This window comes from Panthera leo, chromosome A1 (assembly GCF_018350215.1).
Source record: "Panthera leo isolate Ple1 chromosome A1, P.leo_Ple1_pat1.1, whole genome shotgun sequence".
In the NCBI taxonomy this organism is placed as follows: domain Eukaryota; kingdom Metazoa; phylum Chordata; class Mammalia; order Carnivora; family Felidae; genus Panthera; species Panthera leo.
In genome coordinates, this window is record NC_056679.1 from 7,819,487 (window position 1) to 7,839,313 (window position 19,827).

General features: G+C 44.9%; 1 protein-coding gene across 1 annotated transcript in view; it reads right to left on the minus strand.

Moving 5' to 3' along the window:
• The window catches only part of FLT1 (fms related receptor tyrosine kinase 1), a 171,858-nt gene that overhangs the window by 50,856 nt on the left and 101,175 nt on the right, over positions 1-19,827 (minus strand). Inside the window, exon 14 of the mRNA XM_042939838.1 lies at positions 18,907-19,053. Within this exon, the coding sequence (XP_042795772.1) occupies positions 18,907-19,053 (147 nt within the window). The remainder of the gene's footprint in view (positions 1-18,906; positions 19,054-19,827) is intronic.

A 19,827-nucleotide genomic window follows, 5' to 3' on the forward strand; every position in this document is an offset into this window, starting at 1 on the left:
GCTGTATTTTGTCAAATGGTTTACATTTCCCCTGATTAAGAGAGCCATCCAATAAGGAAAACGTGAGAAATACTGGAAAGCATAAAGAAAATGTAAAACAAACGTACAATCTTTCCTCCCAGCTATTTTCCCTTTATTCTTCTTAAAGTGCACTTTTTTTTTTTTAACGTTTATTTATTTTTCAGACAGAGAGAGACACAGCATGAACGGGGGAGGGGCAGAGAGAGAGGGAAACACAGAATCGAAAGCAGGCTCCAGGCTCTGAGCCATCAGCCCAGAGCCCGACGCGGGGCTCGAACCCGCGGACTGCGAGATCGTGACCTGAGCTGAAGTCGGACGCTTAACTGACTGAGCCACCCAGGCGCCCCATAAAGTGCACTTTTTAACAACGGTTCGCCCGTTCATGTGCTGTTTTTGAGCCCCGACTACATACCAGCCGCTATTCTAGATCTGGCGATATCGGACTGAGCGAGACAAACGAACGCTTGCCTACAAAGGGCTCCGATTATGGTTTTAGAGAGTTACAAATAAGTAATTTAAAGGAACAATAAAGTCCGTAAAGAAACTAAACCAGGTGAAGGGGACCATGGGTTATGGGGGGGGGGGGGGGGTTTAGGGGAAGCTCTCTTGGGAGATGACATCTGAGCAGAGACCCGAAAGGCGGCGAAAGATGAGCTATTTGGAGATCTGGAAGGGGTATCTGAGGCACATAGGGAGGAGGATCTCTAAAGTCCCTGGGGCAGCAATGAGTTTCAGGGACAGCGAAAAGACCACTGTAGACTTTAGCCAGCAAGCAGGAGAGGGGAGGGTTCGCAAGGCCCGACCATGAATGACCACAGGCCATGGTAAGAATTTAAGGTTTTGTTCTAAGCGCCGGAAAAAGCCACTGGAGGGTTATATCTAACTGCTCGTAACTATAAATAAGAGTGCAATTCACACATCTTTAGGCATAAAGATTACTCTCTACTTCGGATTGCTTCCTTAGGATATATTTTCAGAAACAGGTGTATTAGGTCAAGAGCTCGTGATTCTTACAACCGCACTGCCTTCCAAAAAGATTATACCCATTAACGTGTCCACCAGCAGAGAAGAGGCTTTTATGTCTCTCCCGCCCGTGACAAGCGGGACCATCTAAAAAGATAAAATACAAAACACAAACCTTTGCTGGTTTGAAAGCGGACTTGGTAGCCATTTTTATTTTGAAAGCACCCGTCCGGGGTGCTTGACTAGAAAAAGCAAGTTCAGATTGAGGAGAGCTTTGAACCCCTGGCCGAGGAGTTTCCGTTTCGGTGTAGAAGGAAGAGAGGGGCTCACAGAGGTTTTTGAGCAGGGAAATGACCTAAGGAAAGCAATGTTTGAGGAAGTTTAGTCTAGAGGGAGAAGACGGGGTAGGCTGCCGCTGGGGAAAAGTGGCATCTGCAGTTCAGCTCACCAGCTGTAATCCGGGCAAGGAATACGGGGCATCCAAATCCGGATGAAGGAACAGGAAGCAGAGAGGAAGAAACGTAAACAGACACTTGGTAGAAGCAACCTGCACGAGTTGCCCCCTCCTGGAGGCAGGAGTGGACAGAGAGGAGTGCAAGACGGTTCTGGTCTTCTAAGCCCAGGAAATGGGGGTGGGGTGGGGTGGGGGGGATGCGTGAGACTCTCCCCACAGCCTTGGCTACAGCATTTCACGCCTGTGAGTATGTCTGCCCATGGGTACGATGAGAATAATACCTGCTTTGCCTATCTTATGGTACCGCCATGAGGCCCAATGGAGATAACTGAAGTGAGAGTTCTGGAAAGGGGAAGACAGGGCACCTGTGGGAATCGCAGGAAGTAAGAGCGTGGCTGGAGCGTGGGTTACCAAGGGCGACGAGCATTCATGGCAGCAGCGGTCTCCTACCCATGAGTGTCACTGCAGCAGCCCTGACCTCCACCAACTTTCTGTCGCCCCAGTCTTGGTTTGAGGCTAACACAACGAACAAATGAAGGCCCAAGACCTTGGGTGTCACTCGAGGAGACAGGGGCGTAGTTGCCAAGGTGAAAAGACAGTGTCAAGGATGCCGTGGAGCTAACGCCACCGGGCCGTTTCCTGTTTCGGTCACGCAGAGGAGGCGAAGGGGTGTCCCAAGCCACCCAGCGAAGCTCTTCTTTCCCACCGGCCCTCACGCTACGCTCTGACAAGCGGTGCAGACATGAGAACATCAGCCGCGTTCTCACTCTCTGCTCTCGCTGTTTCTTGCCCTTCTGGCCAACCCAGGCCAGTTACTGCCTCTACTATGCTTCCTCATCCCCCAGATCTGCCCACACTTACGCGTAGTTGTGTCCCCTGGTTTCTTTAACGCCTTAACCTTCATGCCGCTCACTTCACCCAACCCGGTCCCTACGATACAGATGCTGTTTATTCTACTGAGGAGCGCACCCTCTGCAAAGGGCTTTCTTTTTAGCTTTTTCATTGGGATCCGTTTCAAACATTTAAAAGTGCAGGAAAACTAGAACCCATGTGCCCACCACGAAGAGAGTCAGAGGTCAACTTTTGGCCATACTGGCTCTAGACCCCCTCCCCCCGTCTCTTTTTATACGAATACAATTCACTGATACCTTATCCCCTTCCCTCTCCTCTCTCCAGAGGCATCGCTATCCTAAAGGTGGGGTGTTATCATTCTCAGGCATGTTTTTGTGCTTTTTCCACATAGGTATGTACCTCCGTAGAAGAGGTAACATTGTTTTGTGCCTTTAAAAATTCTAAATAAAAGGCACCATACAGTAGATGCCTTTTCTCAACTTTTCCTATTTAATGATGTTTTGATATTTATCCTGGTTGATGCATGTAGAATAGAGTTCATTGTTTTTCAAACGTTTATTTATTCTGAGTGAGAGAGCCCAAGAGGGCAAGTGGGCAGGAGGGGGTGGGGCAGAGAGAGATTGAGAGAGAGAGAGATTGAGAGAGAGAGAGAGAGAGAGAGAGAGAGAGAGAGAGAGAATTCCAAGCAGACTACGCTATCCGTGCAGAGCTGGATGCGGGGCTCAATCTCATGAACCACGAGATCGTGACCTGAGCTGAAACGAACGCTTAACCAACTGAGCCACCCAGGCGCCCCTGGAGTTCATTTTTAACTCATGTATAAAACTCATATTTAGCTCATCACATAAAAAAAAAACCCACTTTTCTACCATAAGGTAGTTTTCGCTTTTTTGCTCCCATGAAGAAGGCTGCCAGCGCACCTGTCCCAGACAGTTGTACATGGTTATGCACACATCTCCTTGTGCTGGGTTATAGAGTACACTGATTTTCAACTCTACCAAGAATTACAGAATGTCTTCCAAAATACTACTGATTTATACTTTCACTAACACTAAGAGCTGCCCTTCCCCATACTTCCCGATACTTGGAGCTATCAGATGTTTTAATTGGGGGCAAAATGACGGGTGTGAGACGGCATCTCACGGCGGTGTTAACCTACATTTCTCTGATTACCAGGTAGGTGGAACAAGGAGCATCATTTTCCATTTTTTTTTGGCCATGAAGGCTTCCTTTCCTGGGAATTACCTCTTCATGTCCCCCACCCGTTTTTCTATTAGCCTATTTGTCTTTTTCGCAGCGATTTTAGGTTCTCTATATGTTTGGGTACTAATTCCTTATTGGTTAAATATGCTGCAAGGTCCCCCCAACATTCTACGAACAGTCTTTGAAACTTTGTGAATTTTTAATACAAAAGTTTAAAAAATTCTAATATAGTCAAATTTGTTAATATTCTCCACTATCCTTTGTGCTGCTTGTTTTATTTTTTATTTATTTTGAGAGAGAGACAGAGACCGTGAGCGGAGGAAGGACAGAGAGAGACACAAACACACAGAATCTGAAGCAGGCTCCAGGCTCTGAGCTGTCAGCACAGAGCCCGACTCGGGGCTCGAACTCATGAACCGTGAGATCATGACCTGAGCTGAAGTTGGACGTTCAACCGACTGAGCCCCCCAAGTGCCCCCTGTTGCCTGTTTTAAAAAGATGGTTTCCTACACTGATATTAAAGCATTTCCCTTATATACTTTTTTCCAAAAATAAAATCTCTTAAGAAGATTTACTTAGAGATTTGCCTTTTTTCATTTAGGTCTTTAATCCATCTGGATTTTCTTTTGGGGGCAGTATGCGTGTGGTATAAGAATTTGATTTTTACCGCATAAATAACCAGTTATTCCAGCATCATTTACTGAATAATCTATTCTTCTCCCACTGAGTTATGATAACAGTTCTGTCAAGATACTAAGTTTCCATATATCTGTGTTTCTGTTTTTAGGCTCTTTGTTCACAGTGACCCATTTATCCCACACAAGTTATGACTGCTTGATAAAATGCGTCTTGATATTTGCTACAGTGTGACCCCTTCTTCTTCATAATTATCTCAGCCCTTTACACGTCAATATGGATTTCAGTTTTAGCTAGTCGAATTCTGGGAGAAGTACTATTGGGATGTGGGTGGGGATTCCATTGAATTTATGTAATAATTTTGGGGAAAATTTGCATATGTATTTTTAGGTTGAAACAGATGAAATTGCCAATATTTTTGACCTACAAAAATGGCTCCAAAAAGGTTCCACTAATAATAAACATTCCCATCCAAGAATATAAAATATCTTTGGGTTGTTCGGGTATTCTTTTATGTCATCTGATAATTCTATGCTTTTCTCTTTAAATATCTTTTCAGTTATTTTTAGTTTTCAGTTATTTTTAGGTTGTAATTTTGTTGTGATGCAAATGGTACTGGGTTCTCTGAAGGGTCACCATATATGAATTTTCTTGTTCCCCCTTGGGTGTGAATCATTAGAACTAACAAGGAGAACTCACTTAGAAACATGATGTTCTACTTTGTGTTGCTGAGACAGGATAATTTAATTGCAGGCCTGCTTGCTTCTAGAGGGATCACCTAAGTAATTTCTGACCACTAAAAATAAAAATTCCTGTCAAAACACGATTTATTTCCCTTCACTGAGAGAAGCTGTATCAGATTGGACCAACAGGGCACAGAGCAGGATTTGCAAGAGTGGATGTCTTCAGGGGCCGGCCGCATAACATAAATGAGTTGGGGATGAGATCATGGGAGAGGGACTGTGTCCCTCTGCGTTGTGTGGAGTGCTGAGGGACTGTCTCGCATCTAAAGATGGACGCATGAACTTCGCTCCAACCAGTTGGAATTGGGGAATTTGAGTCCAGTGTTGTCTTTTGAGTTTTAAAGAGAAGAGAGAAATCCGGATTTTCGATGTTAAAGCTTATGACTTTTAAATGCCGGCAACCAAACCAACTTAAGTACATTTGCTGTGAGGGCCAACAGCAATGTGTATGCTGCGTAGATTAGACACAGCTTTGACTCAGAGGATGTACGTGGGATGGCGCTATTATATTTAATGAAGCAAAGACCTCCATGATCTGGCTCCTGCCTATCTTCTTCCAGCTTCTGACCCTGCTGCGTCCTTCAGCGTATCCTTGGTATGAGCCATTTCACGATAAGTCTCCATGACTTTGAATGGTACGAGCCACCCAGTCACCCCAGTGAGCATTCATTTGCTAATATTTAGCTCAAGGCCATCCCAGATCTTCTGAGGCACTTGAGCCCCTTCTCTATTACTCTGGCATCACCTTGCACATGCCTCTACTCCGACACTTAACATTTCGTAGTAAATTTGCTGACTTCCTTCCGTGCCCACGCCACTGCCTTATTCATTACCGAGCCCTCAGGGTCTAGCACTGTGCCAACAGATAGCAGACCCTCAGAATCCAAGGACACGGCCAAATAAACCAAGACCATGGAAAATGGAATTGAGGGGGTGAGAAAAGGCATGAGCTGTGCAGCGTTTGCTGAATATTATGAAGCCGAGGAAGGCAGTAGTTAACGCGGTCTCCCTGTGTGGCGGTATTGACTTATGACCTACGTACCCAACTCTCCCCGGGCTGTAAAGCTGTATGTCAGTTTTTATTATCTTAAGATTCAAAGAGCTGTAGATCCTAGAGCTTAGAAATGTAAACTCAGTTTCATAGGTCTGCTAGAGTAAAATTTTTACATGGAGTTGTTTTTGCAGGGACGTGTACTCCAAGGAAATCTGGTGACGGCACCCAGGGTAAGGGCTTGAAGCATCTACTACGTTGGCTGCTGCTGAGGGTTTAAGATCAGAGTTTGTGACGATGCTGGCCTATATATGTATCCAAGGGAGGCAGTCAGTTGAGCCTCCTACTCTTGATTTGGGCTCACGTCATGATCTCATGGTTTGGGAGTTCAAGCCCCGCATCGGGCTCTGTGCTGACAGCATGGAGCCTGCATGGGATTCTCTCTCTCTGCCCCTCCCACCTCTCTCTCTCTCTCAAAAAAAAAAAAACATATATATATATATATACATATATATATATATGTGTGTGTGTGTATATATATGTATGTATATATATTTTTATATGTACATATACATATACATGTACATATACATACATACACAACCCCTTCAGTTTTTAGTATTTTCAAGGGATTTTATAATTAATTTTCTTTCTTTCCTCGATAACATAAGGTGAAGGACAATCTTGCCATTTTATATATAAGCAGCACACTGTCCAGGGAAGGGCATGAAATAGAACTTTAATCCAATTCACCACTGAGTAGATGCATCTGTAGATCTTTTAAATTAACCTGTGTGACTACATCAGTGCATACCATGTGTTTTTCTCCTGGTCTTTACACAAAAATCTGACTCATTGTTTCCTAAATTGGCCGGCTGGTCTGATCAGTGACTCCTGTTTTGATGCTCAGCTGAGCGTCTTAACTTCTGACGGACAGAACATGTCCATCCAGTTTGGCCAAATTAATCGACATAATCAAAACTCTCTTCTTCAGCCAACAAAGGCCTGTTCAGATGACACCTCCTCCATGAAGCCTCCTTGGATCACGCCAATCAGGGGTGCTGATCGGCAGCGCATGGAATTTTAGACCCTTCACATTGCGTACTTACAAATTGACTTGTACCTATTATGTGTAAGTTTTTCAAAGGTAAGGGTTAAGTTTCACTCGTTTTCATTTTCTCTAGAATATGACAAATGTCTGGCTCATGGAATAGGGAATTAATAGACGTTAGGTTTAATAAAATAAAAAGTAAATTCGGCGGGGTGGGGGGCACTTGGCTGGCTCAGTCAGAAGAGCACGCAACTCTTGATCTTGAGGCTGTGAGTTCCAGCCCCACGTAGGGTGTAGAGAATACTAAAAAATAAGTAAACACACTTTTAAAAACGTTTGAAAAAAGTAAATTGTTATGATAGTGTTCGCTCTCCAACAAAATAATTTCTTTGAGATTAGCCCATGATATATTTCTGATAAACAGTAGCTATGAGCATGATGATGCATCCAGTCATAGGTCCATGATAAATCATACCTTTAGATTGATACCTCTTTTTTTTTTAATGTCTATTTATTTTTGAGAGACAGAGAGAGAGGGAGGGAGGGGGGCAGAGAGAGAAGAAGACACATAATCTGAAGCAGGCTCCAAGGCTCTGGGCTGTCAGCACAGAGCCCTACGTGGGGCTCGAAGCCACTAACGAGTGAGATCATGACCTGAGCCGAAGTCGGACGCCTAACCAACCGAGCCACCCAGGCGCTCCTAGATTGCTACCTCTTAAAGGAACTGATTAGCTAAGAGCTGTATCTGAACAAAGCACCAGAAGAGCCAAAATAGAGATTAAAGATGGCTAGAGTGATCCAAGAACACTAGAGACTGGATGTCTGACTGACTTCCCACAAAGAACACAGAGGAGAGTTTACATACCCAGTCAAACTTCAGAGGTTTAGGAAACTATGGGTAAGAGAAATCCAAGTTTAGTACGCGGCAAAGGCTGACAAGTTTGGGAAGTGAAGGATGATGGGCTCATTAAACGGCACTAAAAATGCAAACGATTCCAGTGTTTTCAACTGGTCACCATGCAGCTGCTGCTTTCTCTGTTGAGAATTTTACCCTAAGGTCAAGCCACTGGGCAAAGCATTTGCAGATGTAAAACAAAACAAAACAAAACAAAACAAAAAGTTGAGGAAGGGTAGAATAATTTGAGACAGAGTGAAAAGCAGCCTTACGATAATATGTGTTAAGTTGAAGAGAATTATGAGATGCTTAAAACACATGGGCTGAAGGAGTTCTGATGGGCAATGTGGTCCCTGGTGAGACGATTTGCTCTTTAGCCATGAAAAAGACAGAGAAGAGGGGCTCTTGGAAAAGAATAAGACTGAGAACAGTGGGGAGAAATGCTGTATAATATTCCTCTTCATGAAACCACTGAAAAAGGGAAAAGCCATAAACAAAGGTCCTTTCATTTGGGACAATGTCTATTGCTTCACTAGCTTAACTTACAAGTCTGGGTTATGCTAACAGAATAGTTTCCAAAAGCTGCCAAGAAATTGTACACTGGTTGACTTGAAGGGGTTATAGTGAACGTGAGCACCTTGAAACTGTGCCAAACACACATGTATTTCTAAACATTTAAAAATGAAAAGCATTCTTGCGCCCTTTCGCGGCGAACTCTGCTGTTGTTCTAATGAAGTATTTCAAGATGATTCAGGCACTTGAAAAATGTGTCAGGAGGTGCTAAGCCTATAGCTGTACATAGCTGATAGCTAAGGTTTTAGAGTTCACATCTATAAATTATAAACCCACACATGTGCCCGGGCACACACATGCACTCATTCCTGCTTCAACACATTCCTGTGATATGTTCAGATTTGTCATAGCTCCTCGATGAGGTCGGATGCATTTATACTGCAGAACAGAGCCATTCATCCAAAGTGGCCATTCTGTGTAGAGTGAGGGAGTGTGTCTATGACCCGTGAAGTGTTAGCACTGCATCGCATAGAGGTCAAAGTCTAGAAAGCGTTTTCCATCAGCATAGGAATAGTTAAATTATGGGGCTACGTACCATATTAAAGGGTATGGATGCTAAAAAGACGGGAGCAGGACATTATGTGCTGACACAGGAAGACCTCCAAGATACGCGGTGAACAAAGCAAGTCATCAAACAAAACACGTTGCAAGATCTCAACTCAGATTTGTCTTAGAGATGCTGGCTTCTCTCTCTCTCTCCCTCTCCTCTCTTACCGGCACAGGGTTGGCTTTCAGTGAATAGCTGTTGAATGAATGAATGACTGAATCCCATTTATTATTTGCTCCACAAATACGGATGCCCTGCATGTGTATACCTGCACCTCTCATAGGCAAAAAGCGGTAAAGTTGTTGACAAGATACAAATCAAATACTTGACGTGTGTTAACTCTCCGTAAGGACATTTTTTATAGCTTGTGCTCTTTCCGTGCCATGTGATCTTTCACAATGAAAACGTATTTGTGGATCATATAATTTCAAAAAAGATAGTCTTACAAATGAAATTATGGGGGTGCCTGGGTGGCTCAGTCGGTTAAGCATCCAACTCTTGATTTTGGCTCAGGTCATGATCTCATGGTTCACGAGGTTAAGCCTCGCATCAGGCTCTATGCTGATAGTGCAGAGCCTGCTTAGGATTCTCTCTCTCTTCCCTCACCCACTCGTGCTCACTTGCTCTCTCTCAAAATAAATAATAAACTTCAAAAAAAATGAATTATGGGCCTCTTTACCATCAGCAAAGACTCACTGAATGAAAGTTTAAAAGGTATATTATATATATATATACATACACACACACATCTCCAAATAGTTTAACATTTGCAAAACTTTCAAATTTTTTTTTTTAATGTTTATTTATCTTTGAGAGAGAGAACGTGATCAGGGGAGGGGCAGAGAGAGAGGAAGACACAGAATCCGAAGCAGGTTCCAGACCCTGAGCTGTCAGCACAGAGCCCGACGTGGGGCTTGAACTCACGAGCTGAGCCGTGAGATCACGACCTGAGCCAAAGTTGGATGCTTAACTGACTGAGCCACTCAGGTGCTCCCGTTTGCCAAACTTAATATTGACTATGTATACAATGATGAGATATTTTCGAAGCAAGAAAAGTAGGTTTATACTTCACAACAATGTATAATTTTGGATTAAAGGGTCGCCTGGGTGGCTCAGTCGGCTAAGCATCCAGCTTCAGCTCAAGCCATGAACTCAAGTCATGATCTCACTGTTCATGAGTTTGAGCCCCGCATCGTGCTCTCTGCTGTTAGCACAGAGACCACTTCAGATCTTCTGTCCCACCCCCCCGCTTCAAAAATAAACAAACATTTAAAAAAAAAACTTAAAAAAGAGGCTAAACCAAAATCTATTCCATCAGAAGACTGGCCCCCCTACAGAATGCTTGTGAGTGTGTGTGTGCGAGGGGTGTGTGTGTTGGGGTACATGATATACGTTTGCTGTGCTTTATTTCATTTTTCAGTGGTGGCCAGCTGAATTATGATGGAGTTGAATGAGATGGCTAAACTAATATACAATCGAATCGTTTAAGGCTCCTTAGAAGCAGGAGATAATGCAAAAATGAAGCTATCGCTTGAATATGGGCTGGACGAGGAACGAACTTTCTCAGTTTGACTCTATTCAGTCACGTAAGCAATGGCAAATTCATAGACTAGGCTATCTCTAAATACGTTGTTTCTGTATTTCCCTTCATTGGATTGGGACTCCCCAGCTGCATTGCTGTCTGTCACTGTAGGTCTGGGTTAAACTGTTTCAAGTTTGTACTTGGGGGGACGAGGGGTTCCAGTGTAAATTCTGGACACGTGAAATAGAAAAACCTCATTGAATCGTTCTGCTAAGAGACAGAGGTGCACAATTATCTAAGGTAGATCGTCAGGCAGTCTTCAGTGTAAGCAGCAAATTGTAGATTGGGGGGTGGAGACCTCTTCCCTCTCCAAGCGCCCAGACGGCGGCTGTTAGTTTTGGGGTTAGTGACTTTGGACAGGGTGCAGTCCTGAGATCTCTGGGGCGAGCTCTTGGAAGGGTCTGCCCTTCTCTCTTCCCCCATCTCATCCCCATAGGTCTCGATTTCTCTTCTCTTTGTTTTTCTTCATTCCCAAGTTCTTTTCCTCTGCTACCGGTCCCTCAAGCACTGGCTGGTCGTCAAACAAAACAGGCTGCTGATCTTGGCCGTGCTCACATTCCAGTTCCGTGCGTTGCAAGAGGTCACAAAAAGAATCAAAAGACGAGGTTCATTCACAGTCAAAAAGCTTTAATGGGTATAAGGTTTCTGTTTGAGGTGCTGATAAAGTTCTGAAACTAGATAGTGGTGATGGTTGCACAACTTTGTGACTGTGCTGAGTGCCACTGAATTGTACACGTTAACGATTAAATGGTAAAATTTACGTCATGTGCATTTTGCCACACACACACACACACACACACACACAAAAAGGCGGGGGGTGGGGGGAGGCCCTTTCTGAAGTGACGCTCACATTCTGAAGTTCGTTTTTTATTTCTTACGGTCTAAATTTTTCATTTCATTTGAAAATCAAGAGGACTTTCAGAAAGCACCAAAGACTCAAATGACCAGCGGACAGCCCCGCTATTTCCGAGCGGGTCTGTGCCGTCTGCTGTGTGATCCCCTCGGCTGGGTCTTGCTGCGGCTCACACGTTTCAGGAGGCTTCTCTGGGCTGGGTGGGGATAAGGAAGCTGTACCGGAAGGCGCGTCCAGGCAATTTTCTTTGGGCAAAGCGTTACGATATGATTAGCTACATATGTATGTATGTGCAAGACCTAAATAAATGACAGTATTTCAGTAAAGAGTCATATTTGGGTGTCAAGATTGAGTCTCCATAAATAACTTCTGGCGATTTTGAATACAAAATGGGACTCTACCCACGGGTTATCTTACTTTTCTGAGGGTGAACCATGGTCGCACTGAACCAGCCGGACATCAACAAGCAGTCGCAGACTTGCGTAAAGTGTCAGTCTCCATTTCTTCACCACGTCAAGGCTGTGATCAAAGTCAGGGTTCCTCTTTCGTCTGGGGTTGGGCTTGCAGCTCTGAACTCCAGCAGTACCAATCAAGACGTTTTCCTTGCTGTTACCTCACTGTACTCTTTCCTTAATTCCACTCCTTTCTCCTCACCTTCTAAATGGAAGTCGATCCTTAGAAAAGAATCGAGTTTTGGCTCTGCAACATATTCAGAACGCCCCCTATGCTTATATTGTCGTCGGGGGATACGACTCAACCTTGAGAATTTGTTGGAAGATTCTGGCTGGGGAAAGAAGCTACTGGTAAGGTCACTTGTGAAGCTCGGCCCTTCTTGGTCTGGGTACATGGACCCCTCCCTGCCCCTTACCTTAAAGACACATATTGGAGAGAAAGGACACCGAGAGCAGCTGCTCAGCCAATCACATCAGCGGACTGATGGGGCTCGGTGGGGGTGATAAATAGAGCAGTCAGCTCCCCCTCCCACGCACTCCCCAACGTGTTCCAGGAATCCTGTACACGCTTTCCTGCAATGTTTCTTCATTCATTACGCACCCTAAAGGTGGATTTCATAAGAAAAGGCAATTACCACTCAGGTTTTGCAAAAGATAATTAACATTTCTGAATTTTATGTTCTGTAAGACATCAAGCGAAGTTGTGGATTCTGAGGGTGACAGTCCCATTATCACCCCTAGGTATTAACACCCTCACTCACTTCTCTCCTCTACCTTCCTCAAGATCTTTCCTAGCTCTATGAAAACCACTTTGTATTTCAGCCATCATTCGGTTCCCCCTGAAGTCCGAGGGCAGCTGGTCACGTTGACGTGAATATGCACTTTACAGGTGAAGATGTTTCGTATCAGGGATCTAGTGGTGACAGGAAAGATGTCCCTTTCAGGTCATTCGATACATAGTCCTAGATCCAACTTAGGAAGCAGTATTAATCAGCGGGTCAGAGTGATTCTCTCCTACCCCAGCCTCAGGCTACTTAAGAGCGAATCTATTCTTTCTCAGCTCTTGGTTGTTTCCAATCTTAAAATAGTCTCATCTTAAACTTAAAATAGCTCTAATCTTAAAATAGTCTGAACCGTTTTGCTGCCATAGAAATGTAATTTACGCAATAGGTCGCTGACGGTTTCTCGGTTTAGGGAAGGCTTTACCAAAAACGTCTCAGGGTGGCACTGTTTTCTGCTCTCTTAAATATTTTCGGACGAAAGTTTGTTACTTTTTCCAGCATTTTAATGACTTTTTCAGAAATCCCACTCTTCTCTGCACAATCAGGTTTGCGCTTGTACCGATGCAAAACGAAGCTAGACAGGCCTTCTTCTGGATCTGCTTCGCACCCTCATCTGGTGTCCTTACGGTGCCATCCGCCCCGTGCCAACAGCCCCACCTACATGCTTGCTCAGCTCTGTCACAGCTCTGAACATTTTTAGGACCTCGGTGGAGAATCTGGGAAGAGTGTGAGGTAGAAAGGTGACTTTCTGATCATTTTGGAGGAACTGCCGGGCCCTTTGGAGGAACTGCCGGGCTGGAGCAGTGTTGAGGAGGGGGTCATATGTCCTCCAAGGTGACTTCAGACCATTGCCCCAAGGCTGGGTGCAAACCCTTTCAATTTTCAACCCAATGGAAATGGATGTTTCTTAGATGAGCTCTGCTGCCTGTATACTCCTGAGAATCAAACCATACTCGAAACAGCCAGTGGCCAGTAGAATCCATCCCTAACTTGCCATCGGTCCTTCCGTGTTACATTGGTCTTTCCTGTCCGGTCCTGGACATTCTACTCACGTTAGCTGATCAATTCTCTCTTCACCTGTCTTTTCAGAGTAAATATGTCTCAGACTGCCTTTCTCTTCAACACTCTTCAGGAGAGACAGAGACGGAGCGGGGGAGGGGCAGAGAGAGAGGGAGACACAGAATCCGCAGCAGGCTCCGGGCTCTGAGCCGTCAGCCCAGAGCCCGACGCGGGGCTAGAACTCACAAACCGCGAGATCATGACCCGAGCCGAGGTCGGACGCTCAACCGACTGAGCCGCCCAGGCGCCCCTTGAGATTTTATTTCTAAGTAATCTCTATATCCAACGTGGGCTCGAACCCACAACCCTGAGATCAAGGGTCGCATGCTCTACCGATCAGGCCAGGCGCCCCGTGGGCATGCCTGCTTTAAAAAAAAAAAAAAAAAAAAAGTTTTAAATATGTTTTATATGGTTTACATTTTTAACATTTAAGAAATAAACTGCAGTCTTCGGGGAGCTTAAGCTTTAAGGGTTAGAAAGGAGAAGATGTTGTTTGACGAATATGACGTTAATGTCCAAGGAGTCACTAAAACTGGTGACTTGGGAGTGATACGCAGGCGCAGTCAGCCCCACACGCCCGGTGCTCGGAGTGTGGGCCCCAGAGTCAATGCCTGGTCCCAGCCTCTGCCCACCAGGCACCGGCTCTGTGATCTGGAAGCAGCTATTTCTCCTCTCTGTGCGTCTGTGTCCTCGTTCCATCCTTCGGAAAACAGGCGTCGTAATTTAGCAAGACTCCTAAGATCGTTATGAAGGGGAAACCAATCGACCTTAGTGACGCGCTCGGAACAGTCACAGGCACCCAGTCAGCGCTCGTGAAGTTAAACTACATCTGCCAAATGCATCTCCTAACGGTACCTACCTCTGATGACAGTTGTGAAAAGTGAATGAGGTCTTTGTCAAGGTCACACAGTGCCTTGGTTCCTGGTTGAGTGCTCAAGGCATTTTTATTTAATGAAGAAGACCTGTTAAGCTATTCTGTGTTCAGAGCTTTTAAAAACGGGCACACATAAAACTAGAGAATAACCCTTCTGTGACACGAACTGCAAATAAACCAGACATGGAAGGAAAGGAAGAGTCCCGACGTACTAGAATGAGAAAGAAGGATCTCCAGTGGAGGCAGCCTCTGTGGTTCCCAGGAGGGGAAATAAAGACCCTCCAGGAGCGGTGGGAGTCCAGGGTGACTCGGGGTCCCAGAGGCCCTGGAGGGCCGGCAGCTGGGCTGGCCTGGAGGGCCGCTCCATGGGTGGTGGGCGTGTGGTCTGCAAGGTGCCTGCTTGCTTCTCCCCGGGGTTGCCCTGGCGGAGGCTGCCTCGCGTCCCCCGTGCACACGCTTTCCGGGGCCTGTGTGCTTATCATCCCTCTTTTCCTGCAGATGCCCTGTGGCCCAAGAAAGTCCTACTCAGCTTTCGTCAGGCTTTCTCGAAACTGCATTTCTTCTCTCGGATGGCTGTGCCCCACTGAAGGGTTTCCTGAAAGGAAATGAGGAAGGAGGAGAAAAGTTCTCCCCTTACGGTCTTTCAGCAGGCATTTTATGGCCACTCGTCCTGAGCACAAGCTCTCACGTGTGCCCTGCTTCCTCTCTCATATTTTCTTTGGACTCGGGTGCGTTGCCTTTAACAGATGACAATGATGATGGGCCAGATCCTATCAATGACCCAAGGCCACCGAAATCCTCTCGGAATATAAATGTTTTTTGAGTCGCCACGTGTCGCAAGTCTTTAAAGGACGTGCAATTTATTTTCTGGCTCTTTAAACTTGAAATAATCAGCTTAACTGATTTCAAGCCATTATCTATTTATATTTGATTATATATTTTCTATTTGTAAATGTTGAATTTATAATTATATATTTCATTACATATATTTAATTGTATATTTTAGTTTTTTTTAATGTTTGTTTTTGAGAGAGAGATAGAGACAGAATGTGAGCAGGGGAAGGGCAGAGAGAGGAGGAGACACAGAATCCGAAGCAGGCTCCAGGCTCTGAGCTGTCAGCCCAGAGCCCGACGCGGGGCTCGAACCACGAACCGTGAGATCGGGACCTGAGCTGAAGTTGGACACTTAACCGACTGAGCCACCCAGGTGCCCCTTAATTATATATTTTATATTTGTAAATATACATTTATAATTATATATTTCATTATACATTTAAGTATTATTTAGGCTTTAAAATTTACTCTCAGTATAGCTTTCCAAAGGCTTAGAATCCCAAGCAGGCTCCACACTGTCAGGGCAGAGCCTGATGTGGAGCTCGAACCCACGAACTACGAGATCATGACCTGAGCTGAAATCAAGAGTTGGATGCTTAACCAACTGAGCCGCCCAGGTGCCCCAGTTCAACTCTAATTCTTTAACCCACATTCAAAGTATGAAAACTCAACGTCAGTCAAATTTACGTCTTTCAAAGAAACACCCAACATCTTAGATTAGTATTTTGTAAAATGTATTTGGTGATCAAGTTAGTTGGGGGAATACTTTAAAGAAGTTTGCCTGGTTTCTTTAAAACAGGACTTCTTGAGGTCTTTGATATACTAACGTGGACTCTGAATCGCTAAAGGGAGACTATTCCAGGCACTGTTTCCCAACACAAACGTATGTGTTTATTCATGTGTTCATTCATCCTTTTGTTTTGGTAGAATGCCTCAAGGGATTCGTTTTCTGTGAAACAACCTATCTTAATAGTGTGTCATTTTGGGCAAATCATTTTACCTCGCTGGGTCTAAATGTTCTATTCTACAAATGGAACTAGAGATACCCCAACGGTCCCTTTAGCTTTAAAAATCCCAAGATAGAGTCTCCCCAACCACCCGGAAGTCCAGACATCTGTGCTACCAGGTGAACCTCGCTAAGGACAGAATAAAACTTTCTGAAAAACGTTCATCCGTTCCTTCGCTCATGAAACATTGATCGGTTGCCAAGCACTATGCCAGCTTGGAGGACAAAAAGAGAAGACACAAATAAGAGGAAGGTTGCACTGTCTGCCCTCAGGATGAATGTGATATGATGGCAAACATGGAGTGAGAGAGCAGACCCACAGTAAGAGAGCGGTGGGAATAGGCACAGATGATCCACAGATGGACCGATGATCATAGAACAACTCAGTAAGAGCGAAGAGAAGCAGTCACGAATAATAAAGACGCCGGGAGGACCTGCCCCCTCTGTGCAGGCGATGAGTAAGGCTTTCTGGAGAAAGAACACCTGACTTGGGTCTTAAGGGACAGGGAGGCGTTCGATGAAGGCAAGGCACTCCAGGCAGCGGGGACACAAGAACAAAAGCAGAGGGCGTTGAAGCAGCACAAGGAGTCCCGGGATCTACAAGAGCTTGGAGACGGCTAGAACTTAAGGTTCAACAGGGGAGGGTGAGCTTGAAGTAGCGAGGGCCAGTTGTTGAGGGCTTCCTCTGTCAGACGCTTGAACTTGGGATAGGGAGCCCGTGAAGACTTGGAAAGAGGGAAGTGCCAGGTTCACAGCCGCCTCTTATCCAGCCGTGTAGAAAACAGATGCAAAGAGAGAAAAAACAGGCAGAGAGACCAGTCAGGAGATGTTCTCTGAACCCAGAAAACGACAAGAGGACAGCGGAGGGAAGGGAGGACTTGAGGCATATGTCCTATTTACGTGCATAACCTGGACAGCCTGGTGACAGACCAGAGAAGGACGGAGGGGAGGTCACCCGCTTCTGGTGCGGACCATGAAGCAGACGACGTAGTACGAGAGGAGGCGCTGCTCATGGAGAAAAATGATGGGACGTGGTGAGTTTGGGACTGGCCTAGAGGAAGGCCTTTCTAAGATACCTTAACGTTGGAGATGGTCTACCACAACCCCTTTGTGAGCATCAAGCTCAAACGGAGATTCTGTTTTGAGCGGAGGACTCATATTTAAGGACCATTCCGTATTGCTAGTCATTTGATTTCGGTTGTTGGGCTGTTGTAAATAAATGGCAGTTTTGGGGCGCCTGGGTGGCTCAGTCGGTTAAGCGTCCGACTTCAGCTCAGGTCACGATCTCGCGGTCCATGAGTTCGAGCCCCGCGTCGGGCTCTGGGCCGACGGCTCAGAGCCTGGAGCCTGCTTCCGATTCTGTGTCTCCCTCTCTCTCTGCCCCTCCCCGTTCATGCTCTGTCCCTCTCTGTCTCAAAAGTAAATAAACGTTAAAAAAAATTTAAAAAAATTAATAAATGGCAGTTTTACTTTTAATATAAGTGGAATTATTAAGTAAAATTATAAATGAGTTCCTTTTAATCTTATTTAACCACAAAATGATCAGGCAGGCAACAGGCAGTGTTGATACTTACTGATTTAAGTCTGGTGGTTTTCGGTATATTTTTTATTGAAAGAAAATTAAGACGTGACCATTAACTTAGATTTTTTTTTTTTTAAACCAGTATTCTATCATTTAAAATAGTCTTCTTTTTTACGAAGTCATTAAAATTGATATAGGTGAATTAAAAAGCTTCTAGGGGTGCCTGGATGGCTTAGTCAGCTGAGCGTCGACTTTGGCTCAGGTCATGATCTCACGGTTCATGGGTTCGAGCCTCGTAGCCGGCTCTGTGCTGACAGCTCAGCCTGGAGCCTGCCTCAGATTCTGTCTCCTGCTCTGCCCCTCCCTGGCTCACACGCTCTCTCTCTCTTTCAAAAATAAATAAAAACTAAAAAAAAAAAAAAAAAGCTTACAAAACTACCCTGAACTTCATATACACCAGATGTTCAAAGTTCTGCCATACCTCAAGCCAAGGAACCAACTCCTCACTTTCTCTGTTAAGCTGAACTGACACGTTTTCTAAGGGGCTCTTACCATTTCTTTATGAATGTACCATTTAAAGCAGATTCGGTATGGATCCTTCTACAGGGTTAGGAATATGGTGTGCAAAAGAACTAACTCTAATAATATTCCTCATTAGACGTTAATATAAACAATGGGGCGCCTGGGTGGCTCAGTCGGCTGGGCGTCCGACTTCGGCTCAGGTCACGATCTCGCGGTCCGTGGGTTCGAGCCCCGCGTCGGGCTCTGGGCGGACGGCTCAGAGCCTGGAGCCTGCTTCGGATTCTCTGTCTCCCTCTCTCTCTGCCCCTCCCCCGCCCACGCGGTCTCTCAAAAATAAACATTAAAAAAAAAAAAGAAGAAGAAGTTAATAGAAGCATGACCCAGAGCTCCATCCGCAAGTGTTTCTCAGTGTACAGAACAGAGCTGAGAGGAACGTTAAAGGAAGAAGAGAATGATGAGAAAGAGGGAATTCGAGGAAAACGATCTCTTACCGGGTGCCTGCTGTATTTGGTGGTTGTTTTTAAACCAGGTTATCTGAGGCTCTGGGACACCGGTAACAAGACAGTGGAATGTGCTGGAGGTACTGATGGCCACTGTGCGATCACTGAGGCTTGTCAGGAGGCGTGGTGCTTCCTGATCTAGTGAATAAAGAAAGGGGGTTGTTACTACTCATTAGCTGTATTCCTTGTTGCAAATGCACATCAATACTTTACATACAGAGAGAAGCAGCAAAACTCAACCGTCAGGTTTCCCTCACATTTTGTTCCCTAAGTTCTCCTTCTACCGTTAAACTACTGCATCGTCTTTCTTGAATTGCTACAATCAATGGAAATTTGTTAGAGCGCAGAGCGAGATCAAGAACGGAGCCCTGTATTTTTGGGTTTCAGGATCAAGGTGTTTTGTTTTGTTTTGTTTTTCGCCTGGCCAACCAGTTTTCCTTTTGTGAGAGAAGCTTTTCAAAATCCTGAGGATTTTGCCTACTGTTTGAGGAGCTTAAAAAGGAAAAAGGCGATTTTGGATACAGGCTCGTAACCAATCTTTCCAGAAATCCTAGTATTCTCGTGATGAGCTAATGTAATTTTGTCTGTAGTTTTTTTTGATGTGTTTGTGAGGCCACGTCCGTGTTGCTCAGCTATCCGTAACCTAAATTGTAAGGTGGCAGACCCAACAGGAGAATTGCATGGACTTTGGAAGCTTTATTGATTATTTCCTTCCTTCACCCCTTCCCCAGTGCAAGCAACCGAAGGATTAATTCAAGAGGCAGAGGCAAAGGTTTGTGGTTTTTGCACTATATAATAGTACAAGTATTGTATTTTATATTATTTTCTCTTAAAACATACAAATATGATACAATACAATTTATTTTAATAAAATGCCGACCGATATAGTACAACAACAGGAATTTAATACAT